Below are 22,532 nucleotides of genomic sequence, written 5' to 3' on the forward strand. Positions count from 1 at the left end.
GTGTATATTAGAAAAAGTCTAGTTCTTATTCTACCACTGTTACTTCCATTTAATGTTTTTTTTTTTTTTAAAGAACAATACTGTTATATAGGATTTGTAAAGGTCTGAGTTATTATATTTCTCACACACGCAATAAATTGTAAATAACTTATCAGTGGTGGAGGAGAAGAATAACCAGTAAAACACCTCCATTTAAAACTCACTGTAGATAAAGTACAACATTTCTAGGATAAGCCTCTGTATATTATAATTATAACTATTGATGTATTAATGTGTTAATCTGGTAAAGTTGGGGGTATTTCTGATTTATTTGTGTACTGGTATGATGGAAATTTTCAACCTGAGGATCAATAAACTCTTATCTTGAGCTGTAATAATGCACCATTTATTTTTTTCATTAGAATATTGTGATTTTATTTCCAGGAGCAGACAAACAAGCCGGCGGCCGTGGTTAATTTCTGATCAGGCGCTTCAGAGGTCACTCTGTTGTGGGGTCCTTTCCCAGCAGCACTTCCTGGTCCACGTATAGAGAAGATCATCAACATCCTCTGTGACAGATGATGATACTGGACCGTGTCGATCCGAACTGGTTTAATTCTCCGCCTCCACCCGTCACATCTCGGCTATAGCCGGACGAGCTGAGTCATTCTGGGGCTTGAACGTCGTTTCAAACGGTGCGTGAGGTGCTCGAATCCCAGTGAGCAGCTAGCTCGTTAGCTTTAGCATCGATACAGCTTGTGTTAAAGCTGCTGTGTTTACGACGGCGACGAAAGCTCAGCCCCTTTGTTTACATGTGGTTGAATCACAAACAACATGTTGTGTGTTGCTGATTATCTATTTAGCTCAATATCCGGCGTTGACGCTGTTGGAGGTTGTGTTAGCATCATAGCTGTGTAGGAACTGTGTGGTTTCCAGTCCTCAGTGCTAAGAATGACTGGAATATTATAAACTTATGAGTCTTAATAAATATATATTCTTAACATTAACAACATGTCCCCTTGTTAGTTTAAAGGGCTACAATCCGCTGTTAATGGAGAGACTGGGATGGGATGGGTCTAAAGGTCCCAATAATCCTTTAGCAGCAATCAGATCAAATCACAGATCCTGATGTTCCACAGATTTGTTTTAAATGCCTAGAGGTAACAGGTATGTTGTTAAATGCAGTAAAATACAATCAAAAGCTCTTACAGCCTCTCGAGCATATGCATAAAGCGATTATAACCTTTGTTTATTCTGGGTAGGAACACCCTGATCACACACACTCACACACGGAAGCTGCCCGGGACTGTACAACCACTGTCACATCCGTTTGCCTCTAGAGATATTATTAGGATTAAGTGTCTTGCTCTCTGGAATAATGACGTAGGTGTAAATGCTCCATTACTTTCCCTGGCGAGATCTATTCTATTATTCAATCGGACTGACTTACACCACTTCTACCCTTAGTTATCTAGGGAAACCAAATCTTGTGAAAGATCTCACTCAAATGATTATTTTTTATTAATAAATTTTGTTCATGTACATCTGTGAAATGATTAATCCTCAAACTGTGTTGTTGTGTCTGACATTAGGATGCAAAATGTCTTGGTTTGCTGACTTGGCCGGGAAAGCTGAAGACTTCCTGAATAAAGTGGACCAGGGAGCCGCCACGGCCCTGAGCCTCGAGCAGACAGCAGCTGCTTCCTTTTCATCAGAGTATGACAGAGAATCCTCGGTCAAACCCGACTACAACACTGCAGGGTATAAGACCGACGCAGCTGTGACACATCACACCTATGCACCCTCCCATGATGCATCAGGCTTCATCTCTGCAGCAGCTGGCAACATCAAGAGATCCAATACAACTTTGCTATCCAGCACAGCCAGCAGGGCCCTCTCGGGTTCGGGCAGCAGCGTTCCCAACTCTGCCAAGACCTCATCTGGCTTCGTGAGGCCCAGGAAGAGCGAGCAGGATGTGGACGACGACATGCTCTTTGACTTTCTGAACAGCTTGGACCCTCCAGTCAGCAATAGTAGGGATTCTAGAAGGGAGCTTGTGACGGTGGCAGTAACTGAGGCCCAAGACCCTACACCCCCTGCCTCCACCCCACATACAATCCCCTCAGCCCCACCAACGCCCCCCTCAACCCATGGTGTATCCAGGGCCTCGAGCATGAGCTCGCTGTCCACTCACAGCATGAAAACATCAGAGGAGAGCTCTGCTAAAGAGCAAAGCCCAGGTATGATTAACAAGACTTTACATGTTAGAGTTGTTATCTTATTATTTTCTGTCTGGATGGAAAAGTTACAACACTTATGTAACCAAGGGCTTTTGAGGCATTTATCACTGGATGTTTTTTTGTGTGTTCTCTCTAACAATTGCTCGGCCGCTCACAGAAACACCTGAGGGTTCAGACTCGGGCTTGGCTATGCCTCAGGAGTCGAGCAGGCAGGAGCCTCTTCCCCCCACAGAGGAGCCACAGAGTCAGATCCTGTCCAGTCTGCGTCTGGAGAACCAGCTCCTGCGCAGCGAGGTGGCCTCCCTCAACCAGGAGATGGCTTCAGTCATCCAGAGAGCAAAAGACTTGCAAGACGGCAAGAGAAATGTTAAATTAGGAATAATGATGACTCGATTTCTGCACGTCTGCCTCCTTATTGACTCAGTTGTTTTCTACTCTTGTAGAATTGAACCAGGCCCGAATGCGTGCAGACCGGTGGAACTCGGAGCAGTCTCACACTGACCGTGCTTTACGGGAACACCGGTCACAAGTTGAGGATCTGGCAGAGGCTCTTTCAGCCAAAGACGGTCAACTTGCAGTGCTGAAAATCCGACTGGATGAAGCTGATCAGATACTGAAGTCCCGCAGTGCTGCACTAGAGGAGGCACAGAAGGAAAGATCAAGGTAAACTCTTTTGAATAGATAAGATTTAGTTCTTGAAGAAATTAGTTATCATATTACAGCTGTTTCTCTTTTTAGAATTATGACGGACCACTCAGAAGGGAACAACATGCAGTCCCAAGCTCTTGAGACGATACAGGAGAGGCTGCGAGAGGCGGACCTGGCTGTCCGGAGGGAACAGGACAGCTACCGGCAGATGCAGGTACGGGGAGTTCTGCTTTGCCTTTACTTTGCTCATAAATACAAGACTTTATCAAACCTATTGTGTTTCTGTAGAATGAGTATGCCGGTCGACTGTCCAAACTGGAGGCTGAGAGGCAGACCCTGGCAGAGACGGTGACTGCAGCAGAGCGACGAGCTGCAGAGGAGAAGCTCAGGGTGGACGACCTCCAACAGCAGCTGAAAAGTGCCAAAGCAGCAGCAGAGTTTGCGAGGCAGGAGTTACAAGACTACAAGCACAAAGCTTCACGCATCTTACAAGTAAGACTGATAGAGGCCCTCTGGAAAATCCTCTTTGTCATAGGGAGCATCAGAATTTTTTTAAACTTAATTTAACAAAAATATACAGTGAATCCAAGAATCCATCATCTTTTCAACAGATGTTTAATGATGGTGTAAATGTTGTTTTTCTAGTCCAAAGAGAAGTTGATCAGCAGTTTGAAGGAGGGATCTGGTTTGGACACTCTGGACGGCAGCGGGACAATGGCTCTGGAGCTGGAGGAGCTGCGTCACGAGAAGGAGATGCAGAAGGAGGAAATCCAGAAACTACAAGCGCGAGTGCACACGCATCGGATGGAAATACAGGTGAGAGAAATGATGTTGGTGCTGTGTAGAATTTCTTTGTGATGTTGGTCACTCAGTTGTTCAGCTGAGTCATGTGTTTCTCTCGCAGGATTTGGAGAATCAGGCGCTGGCGGAGGCCGAGGCCTGGAGGGAGCAGCAGATGCAGTTACAGGAGCAACAAGCCTTTCAGAACCGAGTTAAGCAGGAGAATGACGCTGAGATCGAGCGCTATAAACAGGTATGCATAAATATCCATAAATGGCAGATAAACCAATACAAATCCTCTCCGATTGATTTTTCTTGAGAGATACTTATATGTGATTTTGTTTTTCCTCTTAAAATCCTAGGAGCTCCAGTACTTAGAGGAAGAGCAGCATAGAGCCAAAACTTCTCTGCAAAGTCGAATCAAAGACAGAGAAGATGAAATTCAAAAACTCAGGAACCAGGTCAGTCTAATGTCAGAAAAGGAAGTTCTACCTCTTTGGCCATCACAGGATGCCAAACATATTTAAACCTCCACCTTTAATACATTGATCTGTTTTGACGAACCGTGTCCTGGTCTGTGTTTACTCTTCCAGTTGACCAACAAGACTCTCAGCACCAGCAGCCAAACTGAGCTGGAGAATCGCCTCCACCAGCTGACGGAGACGCTGATCCAGAAGCAGACGATGCTCGAGGCTCTGGGCACAGAAAAGAGCTCCCTGGTGTTCCAGATGGAGCGTCTGGAGCAGCAGCTGAAGAACGCTCAGGGAGGACAAAGTGGAGGGTCGGCCATCAACATGAGCAGCTTAGAGGCAGCCGGACCAGGTCACAGTTATTTACCTGCTTACAGACAGATGATGAAAATTCAGTGGAGGTTTTTTTAATTGTTTATTAGACTTTAATGTCACTCCACTGTTTACTCATGATTCCTTCTCTGTGTTTTCATCATTTCAGGAGCACGACAAAGAAACACACCAGTGCTCTTTAGTGATCAGGACAGTCCAGGAATGTACGGACAAGTACGTAAGGCAGCCAGCACCATCGACCGCTTCAGGTAAAACCTTTTTTTCGCCAATTCTTTTCATTATAGTTGCCATAGACTGTATATAAAGATCTGGTTGAGCGTGTGCATCGATGGGACCTTGATGCAGTGGCTCCACACCACGATTCCCACAAATCAGACTTGGCTCCAGAATACACCATCAGTGCAAGAGGGCAGTGTTCTTATCCTGGATAGTTTGGCTTCATTTCTTGATAGTCGGAGGAAGTGGAGACACCTCATTCATCTTTATTCACAGTTTAGAGTAGTTGGATTGTTTTCTATTGTGAAATCATTTCCCCATTGATGAAAAGAGAATTTTGTCATTCCAGTATCAGACTGGGAATCTTCTTGAGGCGTTACCCGGCGGCCAGAGTGTTTGTTATCATTTACATGGTGAGTATTTATTGAAGAAAGGGGATTTGTTGTAATTGCTCCATCATGATAGAAACCGGTTAATAAAATAAATAAACAACCTTTAATTTATTTCTTTACAGGCAATACTGCATCTGTGGGTCATGATTGTTCTTCTGACGTACACACCAGAAATGCACAACGGTCATCCTGACGGAAGATAGAAAGCGTGAACGTTACATTTGGGATTTTAAAGATGTTTCTCTCTCTTGCCGTCGATGTAAGGATGGTACAAGCTGCTGGAAGATGGGCTCTGCGACCTCACTCTCCCTGATTTGCACAGAAATGCAACGAATTAAAGACATTTCCTCTTCTCCTCCTCCTTCATTACTGTAGTTCCAACTGAAGATTGATAGCTGACAGCTGCATTTAGTTTGAAAGGAATACCAGAGTGATATATTGTATTGTTTATCTGCTGAATGGGACATTAAATCATGACTTCCTTTCCCCTCCTGGATTCAGACATCTATTCTCCTCAGAGATTGTATTTAACACTATGTAAAAAAAAACAGAGAATCTTTTAATAAAGATGTTAGTGACAAAGCCTGGCTTATTTTGGGGGGGGGGGGGGGGGGGTAGTGGTGCAGTGGTTAGCATTGTCGTCTCAGACCAGTAGGGTTCTGGGCCCTTCTATGTGGGGGTTTCATGTTCTCCCCTTGATGATCCACAGTACAGAGCAACTTAAATTATAAAGTAATTGTAGTTTAGAAACTAATAGAGTGTAGCAAGCATGTATGAAGTTGCAGAAAATGAAATCAATTGATTTAGTTACTTCTATGGGATTTGTATTAACCCTGACTGGGCACCAAAGCCTGGTCCTAATGACAGTAGAAAATGTAATTTCTGAGTTTCTGGTCAGGGGGCCAATGTGAATTGTGGTTAGGTGGAGGTCAGGGTTTGGCTTGAACTGGTCATGGTTAAACTTGTGGATAAGTATTTGGTGTGTGTGTGTGTGTGTTTGTGTGTGTGTGTGTGTGTATTAAAGTGTAAAATAAAATATTTAAAAGGTGTTTACAATTGTATTCATGATCCTATGGATTCAACACTCATTACAGATAATACCAACAGTAATAATAATAACAGCAACAACGATACGATTATTATTATCATTATTATCATTATCATTATCATTATCATTATCATTATTATTATTATAATTACTAATACAACGGTGGGTTTAGAATGTTCCTGACTCCCAGCTCGGGCTCCTGAACGCCCCGTGATGTTGTTGGTCCTCCAGCATCCCACAATGCACCGGGCGCGGTCCACGTCACAGCTGACAGCCTGACAGTGGAGATGGTAATGGCTGCAGTCGAGGTGGCACTTTGTGGACGTCGCGTTGCTCCTCTTCGTTAAAAAACCCGCTGAAAACAGGAAACCGGGCTTCGACCCAAACACCTTCAGCCGAGGTTCGAGCTGCGTGACCCGGGGGTGAAGATGTCGCTGAAGCCGCTCAACCGGACGGGTTCCTCCGGGCTCAGCTGCTGTTAGCCGGCCGCTCGCAGCTCAGTGAGCGGCTCTCAGCTCGGACACGCTCGGTTCTTTTCCCCCCGGTGGTGAAATTCAAAGTCCCCGGTGTCTGTGGAGGTCCGCGATCACAGCGGAGCTCCATGACCCGAGCTGCCCGGTCCAAGCTAGGCTAACTCCGCCTCGCCCTGCTCGGCCTGCTGCTGAGTTCTCTGGGTGTATTGTCCCTGAACCCTCCGGAGGATGTCGTCCTGGCTGGGGGGACTGGGCTCCGGCCTCGGCCAGTCGCTGGGTCAGGTCAGCGGGAGCCTGACGTCCCTCACCGGCCAGATATCAACCTTTACCAAGGACATGCTGCTGGAGGGAGTGGAGGAGGTCGGAGGTGAGTCGGTGCTGCTGATGGCTCATTTGACTAATAAATACTTTCCTGTGTGTTATTATATAAACATATTTGATGTTTGCTCCTCAATAATTCAGTTTGTGTCAAGTATTAAAACCAAGACTTGAGAAAACAGCTGTCACCATGAAGGGCAGATAACGATTCTTCATAATAATGGTGAAAATCTAGAGTTCCAAACATGTTATTTAGATGAAACTGTTCATATTATAAGATATTTAACACAATAAGTGTCACATCATTACTTCCTCTAAGGTTTAAGACTGATATGAGGGAATGTTTTGGTTTTAAACTCTTCTTTTCTAAGGTAGAACATTCAAATCAATAAGTAATCATGAAGAAGTTGTTGTTGTTTTGCTATTAATGAAATAAAGGAATATAAACAAAGAGAGTCAATGTAAGGGTTCTTACGAAAATATTCCTAACTCTTCACAATGAAACTTTTGTTATGAACAGTCACAGAATCATATATACTGTAAATATTGTCTGACTGGTGACAGTGATATACATTTTTACATCAGTCAACTTGATGTCAATAATTATCACAATCAATGTTTAATTATTAATAACTTTTAGGTATAGATACAGATTTTTGCTTCTGCTTGGAGGTTGTGGTTTTAAATTCTTCGCCCAGGCCCTAGTTCGACTTCATGTTTTTTATCTACATCATCATTTAGTAAACCAGACTCTTGGTTTAATCCTAATTATACAGTTGTGTTATATTGTATAAACATGTTCATTAGCTGTTTGATTATAAAACTAAGCTTTTTCTTCTTCAAACAAGAGTATTTGTATTTCAGTAAACTTAGATGGAGCTGCCACTGTGAGAAGCAAATTGATAAATAAATGCTCACTCTTCACAATGAGAAAACTGTTAATATTATGTTATGATGTCATGGACAGAATTTGTGAAACTGTTCCGTATGTGCTGCACTTATTTGCCATAGAATCTGCCTTTAAAATCTTTCCACTGGTTGATCCTGAAAATTCCACTTAGATTTTCAGATTGCATGAAAAGCAGATGTCATCACTAAAGTAGCCACTCCACCAAAAAGAAGAGAAACTTGAATTTAGGCAGAAACCAGAGGTACAGTTCCTCCTCCTGTCAACAGACAAGAGAACCTTTTAAAAATCCTCCACTCTTTCATTCATCATCAGTCGAGCTGCAGGAAACAGTTTATTCCAGTTCTAAAAGAGAGAGAGAGAGAGAGAGCGGCTCATGATCAGGTCTGACATCAGGATTGTATTCGTGATTCCTGGTTTCCTCTCACCACTTTGATTCAAGTGTTTAGAAAACAGCAAACAGACGATAAGTGATAAAGCAAAGAGAACTTTGGCCACAGATCTCCAACTCACAGCTCCAGTCAAAACTTCATTCTTATCTCTGTGTGGGACCACAGGACCGGCTGTGAAGCACAGGGCTGCATGATAAGACCACGGAATGAATTTTAATCGCATTATATTATTGATTCTTTAAGTTTAAAGGCTGTTTGCTCCTGAGGGGTCATTGGGGGTTTAAACCCAATCTTGTAAGTTCACTCTGAAGAGAAGACTTCAACTTATATGTATTAACGGGAAGGCCACAGTTCAGTTTGTGTTGTGATGAATGTTATGTGTTCGACTGAGCCTCGTTCAGCTGTTAAGATCAAGTAGCTCAGACAAGCTCGCTGGAAATCTTAGCCTGCTCAGCTGTGCATGTTTGTTTGTCATGTGAGACAGCTAACCAGATCTCTCTCTTTGTGTGTGTGTGTGTGTGTGTGTGTGTGTGTGTGTGTGTGTGTGTGTGTGTGTGTGTGTGTGTGTGTGTGTGTGTGTGTGTGTGTGTGTGTGTGTGTGTGTGTGTGTGTGTGTGTGTGTGTGTGTGTGTGTGTGTGTGTGTGTGTGTGTGTGTGTGTGTGTGTGTGTGTGTGTGTGTGTGTGTGTGTGTGTGTGTGTGTGTGTGTGTGAGAATGAGTCTGTTATTATCTCTTGAATTTGCCATTGGTGGAAAACCAGAATGGCTTTTCTTGTTTTTAAATTATCATACAAAATGATCCCGATCTTTCTGCACATGTTCTGTGTTCATGGGGAAATATTAACCATGTTTACAGATTTTCTGTCATTTCATTCCTGCTGCATGTTTTCACTCCTGGATAAAATATCCTCATGTCTTGATTTCTGTCAGTGATGTTTACAATTCTATTTGTTCCCTGTAACTACAGATGCTGCCACAGAACTGCACGTGTCCAATTCCAGGTTGGCTGAAGTCGAGGCTTCGTTTACCTCACAGAAATCTGAGGTTAGATTCTTTGTTCCCGCTCACAGTACAACTCTAGCTCTTTCCCACCATCAACAACACGTTTAACTAATAACATTAACAAGAGATTAGTCCCAGAAAACCACGACCGTGAGTCAATAATGGAAAGTAATGCTGTCGACCATGAAAACAATGTCTGACCATCCTGCACATGAGAAGAAATTAATGTTTACATTTGCATATGTTTCCTTCCTTGTTTCTCTGTGTTTGCTGCAGCATGACAGATTACGGGCGCTGCATGCAGAGCTGGAGGAGAAGCTGGAGGCTTCAGAGATCCAGAACAAACGACAGTCTGCAGAATACAGAACCCTCCTGCAGCAGAAAGACGTTCGTAGTTCTGTTTATAGTTCAAGCTTTTATATCACATTTCTGTTCGGTTCATGTATGAAATTGTGCTAATGTACATTTGATCCCACCAGGTGGATATCAGTCACCTGAAAGCCCGGCAGAGTGGTCTTCAGGAAGAAGTCCAGAGGCTTCAGCGGTCAGCCCAGTCGGCCTCCATCTTCCCCGCGGTGCTGCCGGTCGCCACCTCTTCCTCCGGCACCACCTCGTCTTCTTCTTACCTATCACGGCCCTCAGAGTCCCAGCAGGGTTATCATGGCGATGAGCTGGATCTCAGTGATCACATCTGGTCGCAGCAGGAGATCAGCCGCCTGTCGACAGAGGTCACGCGTCTGGAGGCAGAGGTGTCTCACTGGAGGAGAATGTCCCAGGTAGGAATGATTTATTTTTGTTGATTTTAGCAGAACAGGTGGTCTTTGATAGTTTATGTTGAGGAATAGAATTTGTAGAACTTATTACTTATTACAGACTTCCAAATGTATTTGTCTTACATCTGCACTTCTTTGGTTGAATGTAAGATTTGTAGTAGTTTTAGACACCGGATGTGCACATGCTACAGAATGAGAGATAACAAAATGTAGAGAATTGTAAGAAATGACAGTAAAGTAAACTGAACTTTGCCAGAGGTATTTTTTCATACCTACTACATTTTTATTTCAGGCATCCACAACTGCAGGATCTGGCAATGGCGACCAGGGTGAGACTCACAAATTTCAAAGAACTATACAGGTAAATATTAAGTCTTCTCATAAATAATATAAAATAGATCATGTTTTAAAGTAGATTGTAAATGTGAAATTCTGAGACACCAACCTTGATGTCTTCTTCGGGGACAGGAGCTGCGAGAGGAGATGGGTCGTGAGGTGGACGAACACCAGCACGAACTGGCAGCGCTGCAGGACGCCCAGCGGCAGAAGATGGCCGACATCGCTCGAAGACACAGGGAGGAGCTTGCAGAGTACGAGGAGAGGATAGAGGAGCTGGAGGAACAGATTCAGAGTGGTTAGCCTCACTTTGACATTTGTTATTGTATTTCTATTGTAGATTTTATTCGCAACGATACATAGGTGTTTGCTGTGCCTCCCTTAGAGTACAGCGCTGTGTTGCTGCTCAGGTACAACACCCAAAGTAAAGTCTCTTCCTTCTCTCCAGGTGGTCAAACCAGTTCCTCGTCAGACACCTCCAAGCTGCCTGAGCTCCAGAAAACCATACAGTCCCTGCAGGAGGCGGCAGAGCAGCGGGAGAAGCATCTGGCTGAGCTGTCTGCCAGCCTGGAGGAGGCTCAGGGGAAACAGGCCTCGCTGCAGCTGGAGAAGGATGAAGTCCAGGAGGAAAACGCCGGGCTGCTGGAGAACTACACGCGGCTGCAGGCGTCTGTCACCGAGCTGCAGACACGAGTTCAAGAGCAGGAGGGGAAGACTCTGCAGAAAGCCCAGCTTGACCAGGAGATCCAAGTGCTGAAACAAAACCTCACAGGTAAACTGTCCTTGTTTTGATTCATTATGATCTTTTAAATGTGATGTTTTTGATATGCTAACCTCAAAGATTGTAATTTACCTTTTACAGTTGTTTTACTCCATTATCGGGCTAGTTATTAACTAAAACTTCTACTTTACAGCGGCAGAAAAAGAAATCGAGAGACTGAAAAACCTGTCTGACGTAAGGGTGAATTTAAATAGTTTTATATTATATTTTAGTGTATTTGTTCCTGGTTTAATGGCTTGTTAAACATTTGATGCTCGTTTTAATTCAGGCTGAACCAAAGGAAGAAGTTGAGCATGCAGACATATTGGAACTGAACACCATCATTGGGCTGTTGAGACAAGAAAAGGAAATCCTCGAACACGAAAAGGTTTGTTTATCTGATGCAGACATTTTATTTTACTGTAGTTAAATGCACAGAATGTCTTTATGTACTTAGTTTCAAAGTAAATCTGTACCATACAACTTAAACAGCTTTTTAAAAGACATTAGTATGCATGAAGTTTTTTTGTGAAGCAGAAATGTCATTGATTTGTTGCTTTTTGCAGTGTTGTAATACAATGATGTTGATAATATGGAAATGAAAAGTATAGTCAAGATGTCTGTTTGATGATGTCAAATTCTGAGGTTCTTCTTAATTTTGTTACAGCTCAATCTGCAAGAAAGACTCAAAGTCTCAGAGGAACAAATAGGCGACAATAACGTAACTGATTCTGGAGAATCAGAGTCACTGGCGGATCTGAAAGTTGAGCTGGAGAGAAGAGAAAAGGCCCTGAGAGCCACTGAGGAGGAACGAGACACTCTGATGGCTGAGCTGGAAGAACTAGACCAGCAGAACCAGGAGGCAACACAGGTCTGAATAATCTGCTTGGTTTTAAAATCACTGACATTATTTTGTATTTGATTCGAGCATTCCAAACAATATATAATCATTTATTAACATTTATTTATAGCCTCTGGACATCAATGTGGAAATTGTACCCGTTTATTGACTTTGGGTTCTGTTTCTATTTCTCTCTAGCATATGATCTCTGTGAAGGAGCAGCTCTCCGGACAGCTGAAGGAGGCCGATGCAGAACTGACGAGACTGACGGCCGAGCTCAACACAACCAAAGACCAGAAAAGGACCCTGGAACAGGAGGTGGAGACCCAGAAGGAGAGAACGAGCCAGAGCGCTTTCACCCTCAACGATATGCATATGGATAAACAGCAGCTGGAACAGACGGTGAAGGAGCTGAAAGACAAACTGGGACATGCGCAGGAGCAGAGCAGAGAGGCACGGAGAGAAATCACAGAGATGAAGAAAAGTTTGCAGGAGAAAGAGGACCTGTATTCTGCTGCTAAAGCGGAGCTGCATCAGGCAGGGGGGAGAGGAACTGCAGAACAGGGAACTGAAGAGGAGCTACCAGGGAAAGAGAAGGAGCTGTCAGCCCTCAGAAGAGAACTGGACGAGATGAGGACCTCTCAGGATAACCTGAAGTCCGCAGACTATGAGTTGAAGATGGAGAACAGGAAGTTGAAGGCGGAGAGTGAGCAGGCTCTGGGTAAAGTAGAAAAACTAACCAAGCAGATGAAGGAGAGCCAGGCTGCTCTGACCAGGACGATTCGAGAGAAGGAAACTCGTATCGAAGCCTTGAAGCTGGAGAAGAATCAGCTGGATGGTGATTTGAGGCAGACTGAGATGGCACTGAATGACCAGGCCAGACAGTACCAGCAGACGGTTGAGGAGTTGACTCAAGCTCGCTCCATGGATGCCTCAGCTTTGCAGATGGAGCATGAACGCGCCATCAAACTCAACCAGGAGAAAGACATGGAGATAGGACAACTGAGGAGAGACATAGAGCAGTTGGCATCTGATCACAGAGACACCAACGAGATGCTCTCGATCACAGTTTCAGGGCAGAAGCAGCTGACGGATCTGCTGCAAGAGAAGGACATTTTTATGGACACTTTAAAACAAAACGCTGCGGATATACAGATGGAGATGGAAAACAGTATCTCAGTGGCGACCAAAGACGCTGACGCCCTCAGACAGGCGCTAGAGGAGAAGGATAGACAGCTGGGGGTTATGAAGGAGGAGAACAGCCATTTGAAAGAAGAGATTGATCGCTTTAGAGATCAGCAGAGCAGACCTCAACCTCTGGGTGAACCCAGGACCCTGGACATTATCACAGAGCTGGAGACGGAGATCAGCCAGCTCAAGTCCTCCAGGAACGGCCTGGAAGAGGAGGTCCAGGCTCTGAGGAGAACCATGGAGGAGCAACAGGCCGCACTCCTCCTGGCACAGCAGTCCCTGCAGGGTCAACAAGGTGAACTGGAGCAGGCTCATGCTCGCAACCAGCAGACCACTCTGAACTATGACAGACTTATACGCGCCAGAGATGAGGACATAGCTCGCCTCCAGCAGACTGTAGATCGGCTCAGTGGGGGTCAGGGTCGTGCTGACTCTCCACCTGTGCAGGGAGACGTCATCCTGGAGGAGGAGAAGACCCAGACCCTAAATCAGGAGAACGGCAATGAGAAGCACGACCTGTCCAAGGTAGAAATAGAGAAACTGGTGAGAGGCATCAAGGAGAAAGAGACTGAGATCTGCCAGCTGAACGAGAAGAATCTCTCGTTGACCAAACAGCTGGATCAGCTGATGGTGTCTCGTGATGAAGTGGGTAAACTCTCCCAGATGATCCTGCAGAAGGATCTTGAGATTCAGGCGCTTCATGCTAGACTCAGCATGGTCGGAGGCGGCGGACACAACCAGGATGTCTTGTACCTTCAGCAGCAGCTGCAGGCCTACGCTGTGGAGAGAGAGCAAGTGCTGGCTGTGCTGAATGAGAAGGCCAGAGAGAACAGCCAGCTTCGCTCAGACTATCATCGTTTCATGGATATGATGGCAGTTAAGGAAGCAGCTCTTTTGAAGCTTCAGCAGGAGAATCAGCACCTCTCCAATATGAGCGACCCCTCAGGAAGCCATGAGATGTTCAAGGAGACCATCCAGAACCTGTCCCGCATCATCAGGGAGAAGGACATCGAGATTGATGCGTTGACTCAGAAGTGCCAAACCCTGGTGACGGTCCTGCAGACCTCAGGAGGAGAGTCTGGTGCCGGCTCGGGAGGAGTCAGCAGCAACCAGTTTGAGGAGCTGCTGCATGAGAGGGACACGCTGAAGCAGCAGGTGAAGAAGATGGAGGAGTGGAAGCAGCAGGTGATTACGACGGTCAAGAACATGCAGCACGAGTCGGCCCAGCTGCACGAGGAGCTGATCGGACTGCAGGGTCAGGTGTCTGCCGACAGCGACTGCAGCTCCAAGCTGTCCGTGGACTATGCTCGGATGATCCAGAGCTACGAGCATAAGGAGAGGAGGCTGGGAGATCTGAGTCAGGAACTTGCACAGGTCCAGCAGACCATCACCCAGCTCAGCTCCACCAAAGATGTCCTGTTGGGTAAACTCGACAGTGTGGCTCAGTGCCCTGAAGTTGTTGTTGCTCAGTCCAGTGGATCCTCTCTCACAGTCGACGCTCCCGTCCACCAGACGGATTCACCTGTAAACAATGACCAACTGCAGGAAGAACTTAGGCGATTGCGTGGACATGTGGCCGAGAAGGAAATCACCATCAGGACTCTTCAGGAGAACAACAACAGGCTCTCCAACTCGGCATCTGCCTCGGAGAACGAGCAGATGAGTCAGGCCGTGGAGATGCGACAGATCCGGGAGAGGCTGGATGCTCAGCAGAGATCAGTGAGGGAGAAAGACCTGCTCATCAAAACCAAAAGCGACCAACTGGTTCAGGTCAGCGAGTCGCTACGTAACCGCGAGAACGACAACGAGGTGCTGAAACAGGCCGTGACCAACCTGAAAGAGCGGGCTCTCATTCTGGAGCTGGACGTGAAGAAGCTGAAGGAGGAGAACGAGCTCGTGGCTGCACGCTCCCGGGAGAAGGAGTCGGAGTTCAGAGCGCTGCAGGAAACCAACATGCAGTTCTCCCTCCTCCTCAGGGAGAAGGAGTTTGAACTGACTGCATTGAGCAAGAAATCTGCAACTGTGGAGAGGATGCTCAAGGACAAGGAGCAGGTCAGTTGGCAACAAAACATCGATTTTTACAATAATAAAGAAAATGGAAAAAATGAAATAAAAATATAACTGACATCTCCCACTCTGATTGTGATTTTCCACAGGGTAAGTCCGGTGAGCTGAATCAGCTCCTGAACGAACTGAAGTCCATGCAGGAGAAAGCTGTGGCCTTCCAGCAGGAGAGGGACCGGGTGATGATGGCACTCAAGCAGAAACAAATGGAGACGACTGCAGTACAGACTGAGGTACGAGAGCATATAGCATTTAACTGGAGGCATTGCATCTGTGGGAGAACAGCTCTTATGTGGTGCTGTTCTTTTAATTGCCCTAAACCAAATTTCTCTTAGACCTCCACATGTGACACTGGTTCCGTTTTCTTCACAGCTTCAGCATGTGAGGGACAAAGAACAGCGTCTCAACTTGGAGCTGGAAAGGCTGCGGAACCACCTGTTGGAGATCGAGGACTCGTACACGAGGGAAGCGCTCGCTGCAGGGGACAGGGAGTCGGAGCTACGCAAGAGGGTGGCCATGCTCGCCACCTCCTCAAGTGCAGTGGAGAACGCCAGGTTAGCACAAACAACAACGGCAGTGTGTCTCTTAGATATGATGCTGAAATACAACATTTTCCATTTACCTGAGTTTCATTGGCCACATCACAAGACTGAGCTTCTTAACTCAACCTACAAATCAAGCCCTAGAAATACTCCGATAGAGAAAAGGGGACAGAGTTCCATAACAAACAGTGAATTTGGATTATCTTCCTCTGACTTCAAAGTTTCCACGACAGTTTAATTGCTAATGTTGTTCCTCCTGTGCTTGTCATCGTCTCCAGCCAACAGGCGAGCATGCAGGTGGAGTCTCTGCAGGAGCAGCTGAGCGGAGCGGTGAAGCAGAGGGACGATGCGCTCGCACAACTCAGAACCTCCCAGGATCAGATCAACCAGTATGCAGTGTCACTGTCCAACCTGCAGATGGTGCTAGAGCAATTCCAACAAGGTGAGACGCCAGGCTTCAACTTTCTTATTCTTTCCAGGTTCACTTGGAGAATCCAGCAGTTTCATAGAAGTTCTTGTAGATGATTCCCTTTAGTGTTTGTATTCTGACAATGAAACTCCATAATTGTAATATCAGTTTTATTCTCTCTTTCCTCTCTCAGAGGAGAAAGCCATGTACTCAGCAGAACTGGAAAAGCTCAAGAGGGAGAAGGAGGAGTGGAAGAAAAAGGCTCTGAGTCTTGAAGACCAAGCATCGGCTCTACAGGTAAACGGAAATCCACCAGCTCCTAGTAGAGTGCATAGGTCCACAGCTTCAATTCAACTTAACCACACTAGATCAGATATGCAGGATTTCTTCTTTCATCAAGATCCATTAAGTACTATCTGGGATATTGGTGAAAATTGTCAAAAAACATAATGCATCTTTCCATTAAGTTTAGTGTTTGTGAACTGCTGCAAACTAACAGACAATAAAACAAATGCTGATGAAAACATTTACATTCACTTTATTCATATCCATCATTTGCTGTCACCAGCGCAGCCTTGGGGTGAAAACTTGTCCCTATTCCTTCACGTTTCTTGATATATTAACAGCTCTGTGTTCTCTGACAGATCAACCTGGACGAGGCCACCTCTGCTCTGGATTCAGCGTCTCGTCTCACCGACCAGCTCGATCTGCAGGAGGAGCAGATTGAAGAGCTGAAAAATCAAGGTGAGCAAACCTCCTCACATCTGAGAGGCGGTGGTCTAGTGGCAGAAACTTGGACTATGGGCAGAAAAGGTCTCTGGTTCGACTCCACGGAGAGACAACAAAAGACTAACCTGGATTGATCTGTCCAAAGATCTAAGAGTCTCCCTAGCCTATCTAGTGCCCCTGAGCAAGGCACCTTACTCCCCCAACATCTGCTCCCCGAGCGCCGTACATGGTTGCTCACTGCTCTGTGTGTCCTGCACCAGATGGGTCAAAAGCAGAGGTTAAATGTCCCTACCTGCATTAGTGTGCCTTTGCATGTCTGTGCATGTGTTTGGGACGAATAAATGCATCTTAATCTTAATCTGACACAGGTTTGATTTTCACTTAAAATGTTGAATGGGAATGTTTGCTTTTTAACTTTAGACTTTAAATAAAAGTTGGCCCACAGCTCTGCTCTGCATATTTTTTTATCTGAGGTGAAGCATCTGTAGTCCTTTGTTGACTTTCTGAGGCTCGGCAGCTCATGAACATGTTTTTGTTCCTTTTCCCCAGGGGTCGTATTTCTATTCTCAACCTTCACTGATAATCTCCTGTATTATTTTTTTGTGTCACACTCAGCAGATTTAGCTCTTATCAGTCTCAGACATGAACATTAGCTCACATCACATTCTCAGACTACACCTCATGTGAGTCTCTACTGTATATTTGCTTTATTATCACTCAGTCACATATGGAGAATGTACATCTGGTCCATAAATAGTTGATTAACTGTGAGAATGTGCTGAACCACAGATTTACCAACAAGAAGCTGATATCGTTTCTCCCCTTTTAACATTAAAAATCAGATATTCAGGAAAGTAAATAATCTTATAAATGTTGGTCTTTTAAAAACATGTACTTACTTACTGCTGTTTCCAAGATTTCTAGAATCCTCTTAGGAAAATATTCAGTTTTCTTCAGTTTTTTGTCAAATTTTAAATATTTCTCAACAGAAGGCTGGAAATTACATGTTTTTATTTTGTCAATTTTTTTTGGACATTCAGATTTTTTATTAAAATGTTTGAGTGATAACATTAACCATCTGCATAAAAAGTTTTTAATCAGTTTGTCGTTCCTTTTTTTCCATATTGGAGGAAACTGCATATTCTTTCTCTTTCTGAAAGTTTTTGTCGATTTTCAATTTGCTTTTGTTTCGTTTTAATCAATTTTACAGCTGTATCTCTTTTGTGGCCAATATTGTAAAGAAAAGCCTCATATAAATGAAGTTGATTGATATGTTTATATATTCGTGTGTGTGTGTCTGTTGCAGTGGAAGTGAGGCAGGAGATGTTGGAGGAGGCGCAGAGAAAAGTGATGAGCCTTCTGAACACCACAGAGGGGAAGATCGATAAGTATGTTCACTTTCTGTTTGGATCAAGTCACGCTCTGTGTTTATTCAGTGAAATGAGGTTCTGATTAAACGCCAATGTGGTTTTCATTGCAGTGTTGCGTGCACTCATCTGTCATCATCACAGCGTTGACACCTGAGTTATCGTTCCTGCATCTTTTAGCTACACAACTCCTTTTTAAATAAATCATCGCTATAAAGCTTAAAACACGACGGTTTCTTGGCTCGTGAAAGTTTGACATTTTGGAGACGGGACAGTTTTCACACAAGCCAGACAAATCCTCTTGTCCTGAAGTAACTTCTCTCAACTGCTGGACTCACTAGAAATAAGTCTGAGGCGTTTTGTTAAATTTTTTATTTATTGACGATTGATACAGCTGTAAAAGAAACGACTGAGACCACATCCTGTTACTTCAATGCTTCATATCCATGTTGTTCTGTCTCCAGAGTCCTAATGAGAAACCTGTACTTGGGATACTTCCACACACCGAAAACCAAGCGTGCCGACGTGCTGAGGCTCATGGGAAGTGTTCTGGGACTGAGCCGAGAAGACGTTGAGAAGGTGAGAGATTTCTTTTCTCAGGTTTTGTCTATGTGACATATTACCAGACTAATGAATCTGTCCAAATTCAATCTCTGCCTTTTGTTGTTGAATGTTCAATATACTAACTAAAGAAGAAGTACAAGTGGTGGAGAAATTTATCTTTTTGCATTAAGACTGAATGGGAACGTGGGAAAACTCCAAACCTGACACTGTCTAAAACTAAATATACCAGCTACTGGTCTGAATCAAGTTTTCATGGGAAATATTGTTATTTTTAGAGTAAAGATTAAATCTGACATGACACTTGAGACCGTTCTTGTCATCCTCTGACTTTAAGACAGAGCATGAATTGCCTGATTATTTGAACACGTCCGTCCAAAGCCGTCAACTAGAAAACCCGTTGTATGACAATTACTTTTAACTCCAGCAGCCTCTGAATATCCTCTCAGCGCTTCGGCCCTGAAAGAGAAAACATTTTCTTACGCAGATCTTCTGGCACGAGCCCTGTGGGACTCCGTCCAGCGATTCCAGAGTAACTTACCCAACACTCTTAAAGGAAAACAGATACAGTGTTAGAGGCAAATGCGCTTACAACGCCACACAAGAGCCTTTTTTTCTAATCGTGTTGGAGATCACTCAACTAGCCCTCATCTCCTGTTGATGCTATTTGAATTTTCCACTCAACTCTCGTTAGCAGCAGCCAAGTGTCCCACAAAATCAGCCATAGTTTCAGAATGGTCCTCTGGGGAGCGACTCTGCACTCCCACTCTGCTGCATATTAATCCAGAGCTGGGATCCCTCCCTCCCTCCCTCCCTCCAGCTGAGTCCTGTCAGGCCGTTGAGGCTGATGAGTAGGGAGTATGACTGACGGTGAATTATAAAGCCACAAGCTTCTTGTTGGAGTTTGGGCCGTCGGCAGAGACGCAGAACAGCCGGTAGAAGAGTTGAACGACCGAGCGGGTCCACACAATAATTTTCCAGAGAGTGGTGGAAACCAAGAGTAATTAAAACTGGAATAATGTGACCGCTTCAGAAAACGAGTCTGAGATCAAACCACACATTTGTCTTGGCCAAGTTAGTATAAATAACTTCTGCCGTTGATTTTATCATCAGACATTTGTAGTCCCAGATGTTTTGGAGCATTTTTCTTCCTGTGAAAAATTCCTGGACCTTTTGTCCACACTTCCTTTACTTCTAATCTTTGTCCGTGCAGATGTTGGAGGATGACGGACGACACGGTGTCACTGGATGGGTGTCGAGCTGGATGGGAAGCAGAGGAGCTCAAAGTGTCCCCAACACCCCCAACAGGCCCACCGGGGCGCAAGGACTCAACTCGGTACGAAGCACCTACAGACAGGAAGTCCTTTTACCACAGGGACACAGTTTGTATTTTATATACTTTATTCTGATCATAACTGTTGAACACAGAGGAGTACACATGTATGATATATTTAGTTCTGCTTTGTGAGGTTTAATATACAGTGATTACACTTCCACTGGCATCAGCGAGTAACCAAATATAAACCAAGATTCCTGAAGCTACAGGAAAAATTACTCAGTCATTTATTGTTGTAACATATGAACAAAGCTTGATTTAAACTTTGGTAAATGGATGTGTGGCCTGCCGCCAGAGTTGTCAGAGGCAGTTTGGGGTTTAGTATCTGTGGAGGATCTGGGGATCGAACCAGCGACCTTCTGGTTAGCGGACAACCCTCTCTACCTCATGGGTCCCCTCAACCTTTGCAGCAAAAGAGTGAAGAAAATGAAAACCTTTTCAGAAAGTTCTTTCTTCACCTCGGAGGGTTGTGCTCTGCTGAAGTTTCCTTGAGCAGGACACAGATTTCTTAGCCGGATGTTATTGTGAAACTCCCTCTTCACTCTGGAGTCCAGAGGATATTTGCTCAGTTTCTCCTGTTTCTTTCAGTCCTTCTCAGAAATGTTCGTGAAGTTCCTGGAGATGGAGTCGACTCCCTCGCTGCCGGCAGCAAAGCTCTCGGCCCACGACATGAAGAGTCTGAGTGCTCCGCCTTCGAGAAGAACCGGCGCTGCTGCTTCCAGCAACGTCGCAGGTAAACGACTCTTCTGGGGAAACCCACCGCCAGGATGTTTGTTTCTCACATGTTCCTAATCATGCTGGACGTGAGTTGTTACATCCTCAAACCTTATTTAAACTCCCCCCCTCTCTCCCCTCAGGAGCTGCAGCAGCCAGCAAGCGGCCCGGAGAGTCCAATCCTTTCCTGGCCCCCCGCTCGGCGGCGGTGCCTCTGCTCGCCGGGGCCAGCTCCGGCGGCCCGGGAGGCCACCTGCTGATGAAGCCCATCTCTGACGCCCTGCCCTCCTTCACACCCGTGCCGGTCTCTGAGTCCAGTTCCGGAGCTGCGCTCAAAGACTTGTTGAAGCAGTGATCGTTCCATTAACGAGACGTTTTACACAAACACAGACTCTGGAATATTTGAGCAGGTCCACTACTACACTAATATCTGCTCCTTTTTATTTCCTGCAAAAAATAAATGATCAGATCATAAAGGTTTAATATTCCGTTTTGGGGGGGAGGGTGTTCATTCTGTTCTGGTGTAGTAGGATTGTTCTATGCAACCATTTCCCTGAACACATCAGTTTATACGTATTTCCTTTATTCTACATTACTGCGAAGGTGCTGACCCACACGTTTGGAAATGATCACAGACGGGACTCGTCCTGCGATCATGCTGCGTGATGAGAGCTTTTTAAATCTGTGGGTCATTCAGAGTGAGTTTCTAATTCCACAGAAACTGTCCTTTTTAAGTTTTTTATCCATCGCTCCGGTTCTGAACACAAGTGACCTTGTCAGCTCACGTTGTGCAGTTCCATTCATGTGAGTTTACTCATCACCTTTGTTTGCAGGAGGTACAAAACTTTCATGTCTCCTCATCCTTTAACTTCTTTTTTTGTTGTTTCTTTTGAGTATTTTTTTTTTTCAGCAATGCAGTGAACTGATCCAGAACTTTCCTACAATCTCTCTGGCAGCCGCCTGTGCAGAGATTTATGTGGTTCAGTGCATATGTTTAAACCATAGAGACATTTTTTTTGTGTTGCTAAATCTTGTCTTCTCCAGACAGTCAGACTGTGATATGCAACAAGAGTTGTCATTATGGCTGTAACTGCTGCCTGTGGTTGATCAGAGCTTGAGACTGCGCTTGAGTTTAAGTGCAGTACTATTATATAGTTATATATATGTAAATGGGTGGCGCTTTTTTCCTATTTATAGGCACCAGGAATGTTCTGGGAGTAAAGTGCCTGCATTTCTTTTTGCTAATTAGAAAGTTGTAAAATCGGGATTGTAAATGATTGATATAAATATATATATATATATTTACTAAATGTAAAAAAAAAAAAAAACTAAAAAAACACTGCACATTTGAAACGTTTTACCTGCTCAGAGTCTGGCCAACTTTAAGGTGAGTCGTTCTGCATTTTTGTATAGACTTCAGTCGGCCTGCAGAAGGAATGCTGCCGGGGTTTCTTTTTCCAGATTGATAACAATGTATAAACTTTAAATCCTTGACTGTAAAGGAATGTTCTCCGACCTGGAACCCGGAGGTGTCAGAGGAAACTTGAACTGGGATGATCTCTGGCTGAGGTCGGAAACCATTAGGATTCATTTGGAACTTCAAATCAAATAAAAAGTTTTGCTGACCCTTCTTCCTGCTGTTGGGTTTTTGTCATTTCTCTCTTGCAACGCGCCTTCACGCGAACCAGATGTTGCGGCTACTATACCGCGTG

At 44.7% G+C, this 22,532-nt stretch overlaps 2 protein-coding genes across 2 annotated transcripts; both read left to right on the plus strand.

The window, feature by feature from the left end:
- The first annotated feature begins 497 nt into the window (after positions 1 to 497).
- On the plus strand, positions 498 to 5,640 carry golga5 (golgin A5). Its single transcript, XM_062397770.1, has 13 exons — positions 498 to 674; positions 1,572 to 2,219; positions 2,377 to 2,574; positions 2,663 to 2,882; positions 2,958 to 3,081; positions 3,156 to 3,359; positions 3,513 to 3,683; positions 3,772 to 3,900; positions 4,010 to 4,108; positions 4,241 to 4,469; positions 4,599 to 4,698; positions 5,016 to 5,079; positions 5,181 to 5,640. The coding sequence occupies exons 2-13, from the start codon at positions 1,580 to 1,582 to the stop codon at positions 5,259 to 5,261; spliced, it is 2,259 nt and encodes a 752-aa protein (XP_062253754.1). The 5' UTR covers positions 498 to 674; positions 1,572 to 1,579; the 3' UTR covers positions 5,262 to 5,640.
- Positions 5,641 to 6,371: 731 nt separating this feature from the next.
- On the plus strand, positions 6,372 to 22,451 carry trip11 (thyroid hormone receptor interactor 11). Its single transcript, XM_062397190.1, has 21 exons — positions 6,372 to 6,946; positions 9,163 to 9,239; positions 9,474 to 9,584; positions 9,677 to 9,973; positions 10,263 to 10,331; positions 10,439 to 10,604; positions 10,755 to 11,078; positions 11,221 to 11,261; positions 11,356 to 11,454; positions 11,734 to 11,937; positions 12,106 to 15,150; positions 15,255 to 15,395; positions 15,535 to 15,716; positions 15,983 to 16,146; positions 16,307 to 16,410; positions 16,758 to 16,857; positions 18,149 to 18,230; positions 18,674 to 18,788; positions 19,984 to 20,106; positions 20,695 to 20,839; positions 20,964 to 22,451. Exons 1-21 carry the CDS (start codon positions 6,808 to 6,810, stop codon positions 21,173 to 21,175), a joined length of 5,940 nt encoding a protein of 1,979 aa, XP_062253174.1. The 5' UTR covers positions 6,372 to 6,807; the 3' UTR covers positions 21,176 to 22,451.
- The last annotated feature ends 81 nt before the right edge of the window (positions 22,452 to 22,532 follow it).

Source organism: Platichthys flesus, chromosome 10 (assembly GCF_949316205.1).
Source record: "Platichthys flesus chromosome 10, fPlaFle2.1, whole genome shotgun sequence".
NCBI lineage: Eukaryota > Metazoa > Chordata > Actinopteri > Pleuronectiformes > Pleuronectidae > Platichthys > Platichthys flesus.

Excerpts from the sequence above, each read along its gene's own strand:
- golga5 (XM_062397770.1), top strand. The coding sequence starts at position 1,580 with ATGTCTTGGTTTGCTGACTTGGCCGGGAAAGCTGAAGACTTCCTGAAT. Across the intron at positions 2,220-2,376 it reads TGCTAAAGAGCAAAGCCCAG|AAACACCTGAGGGTTCAGAC; the intron begins GTATGATTAACA and ends GGCCGCTCACAG. Across the intron at positions 2,575-2,662 it reads AGCAAAAGACTTGCAAGACG|AATTGAACCAGGCCCGAATG; the intron begins GCAAGAGAAATG and ends CTACTCTTGTAG.
- trip11 (XM_062397190.1), top strand. The coding sequence starts at position 6,808 with ATGTCGTCCTGGCTGGGGGGACTGGGCTCCGGCCTCGGCCAGTCGCTG. Across the intron at positions 11,938-12,105 it reads AGAACCAGGAGGCAACACAG|CATATGATCTCTGTGAAGGA; the intron begins GTCTGAATAATC and ends ATTTCTCTCTAG. Across the intron at positions 18,231-18,673 it reads ACAGAGGGGAAGATCGATAA|AGTCCTAATGAGAAACCTGT; the intron begins GTATGTTCACTT and ends TTCTGTCTCCAG.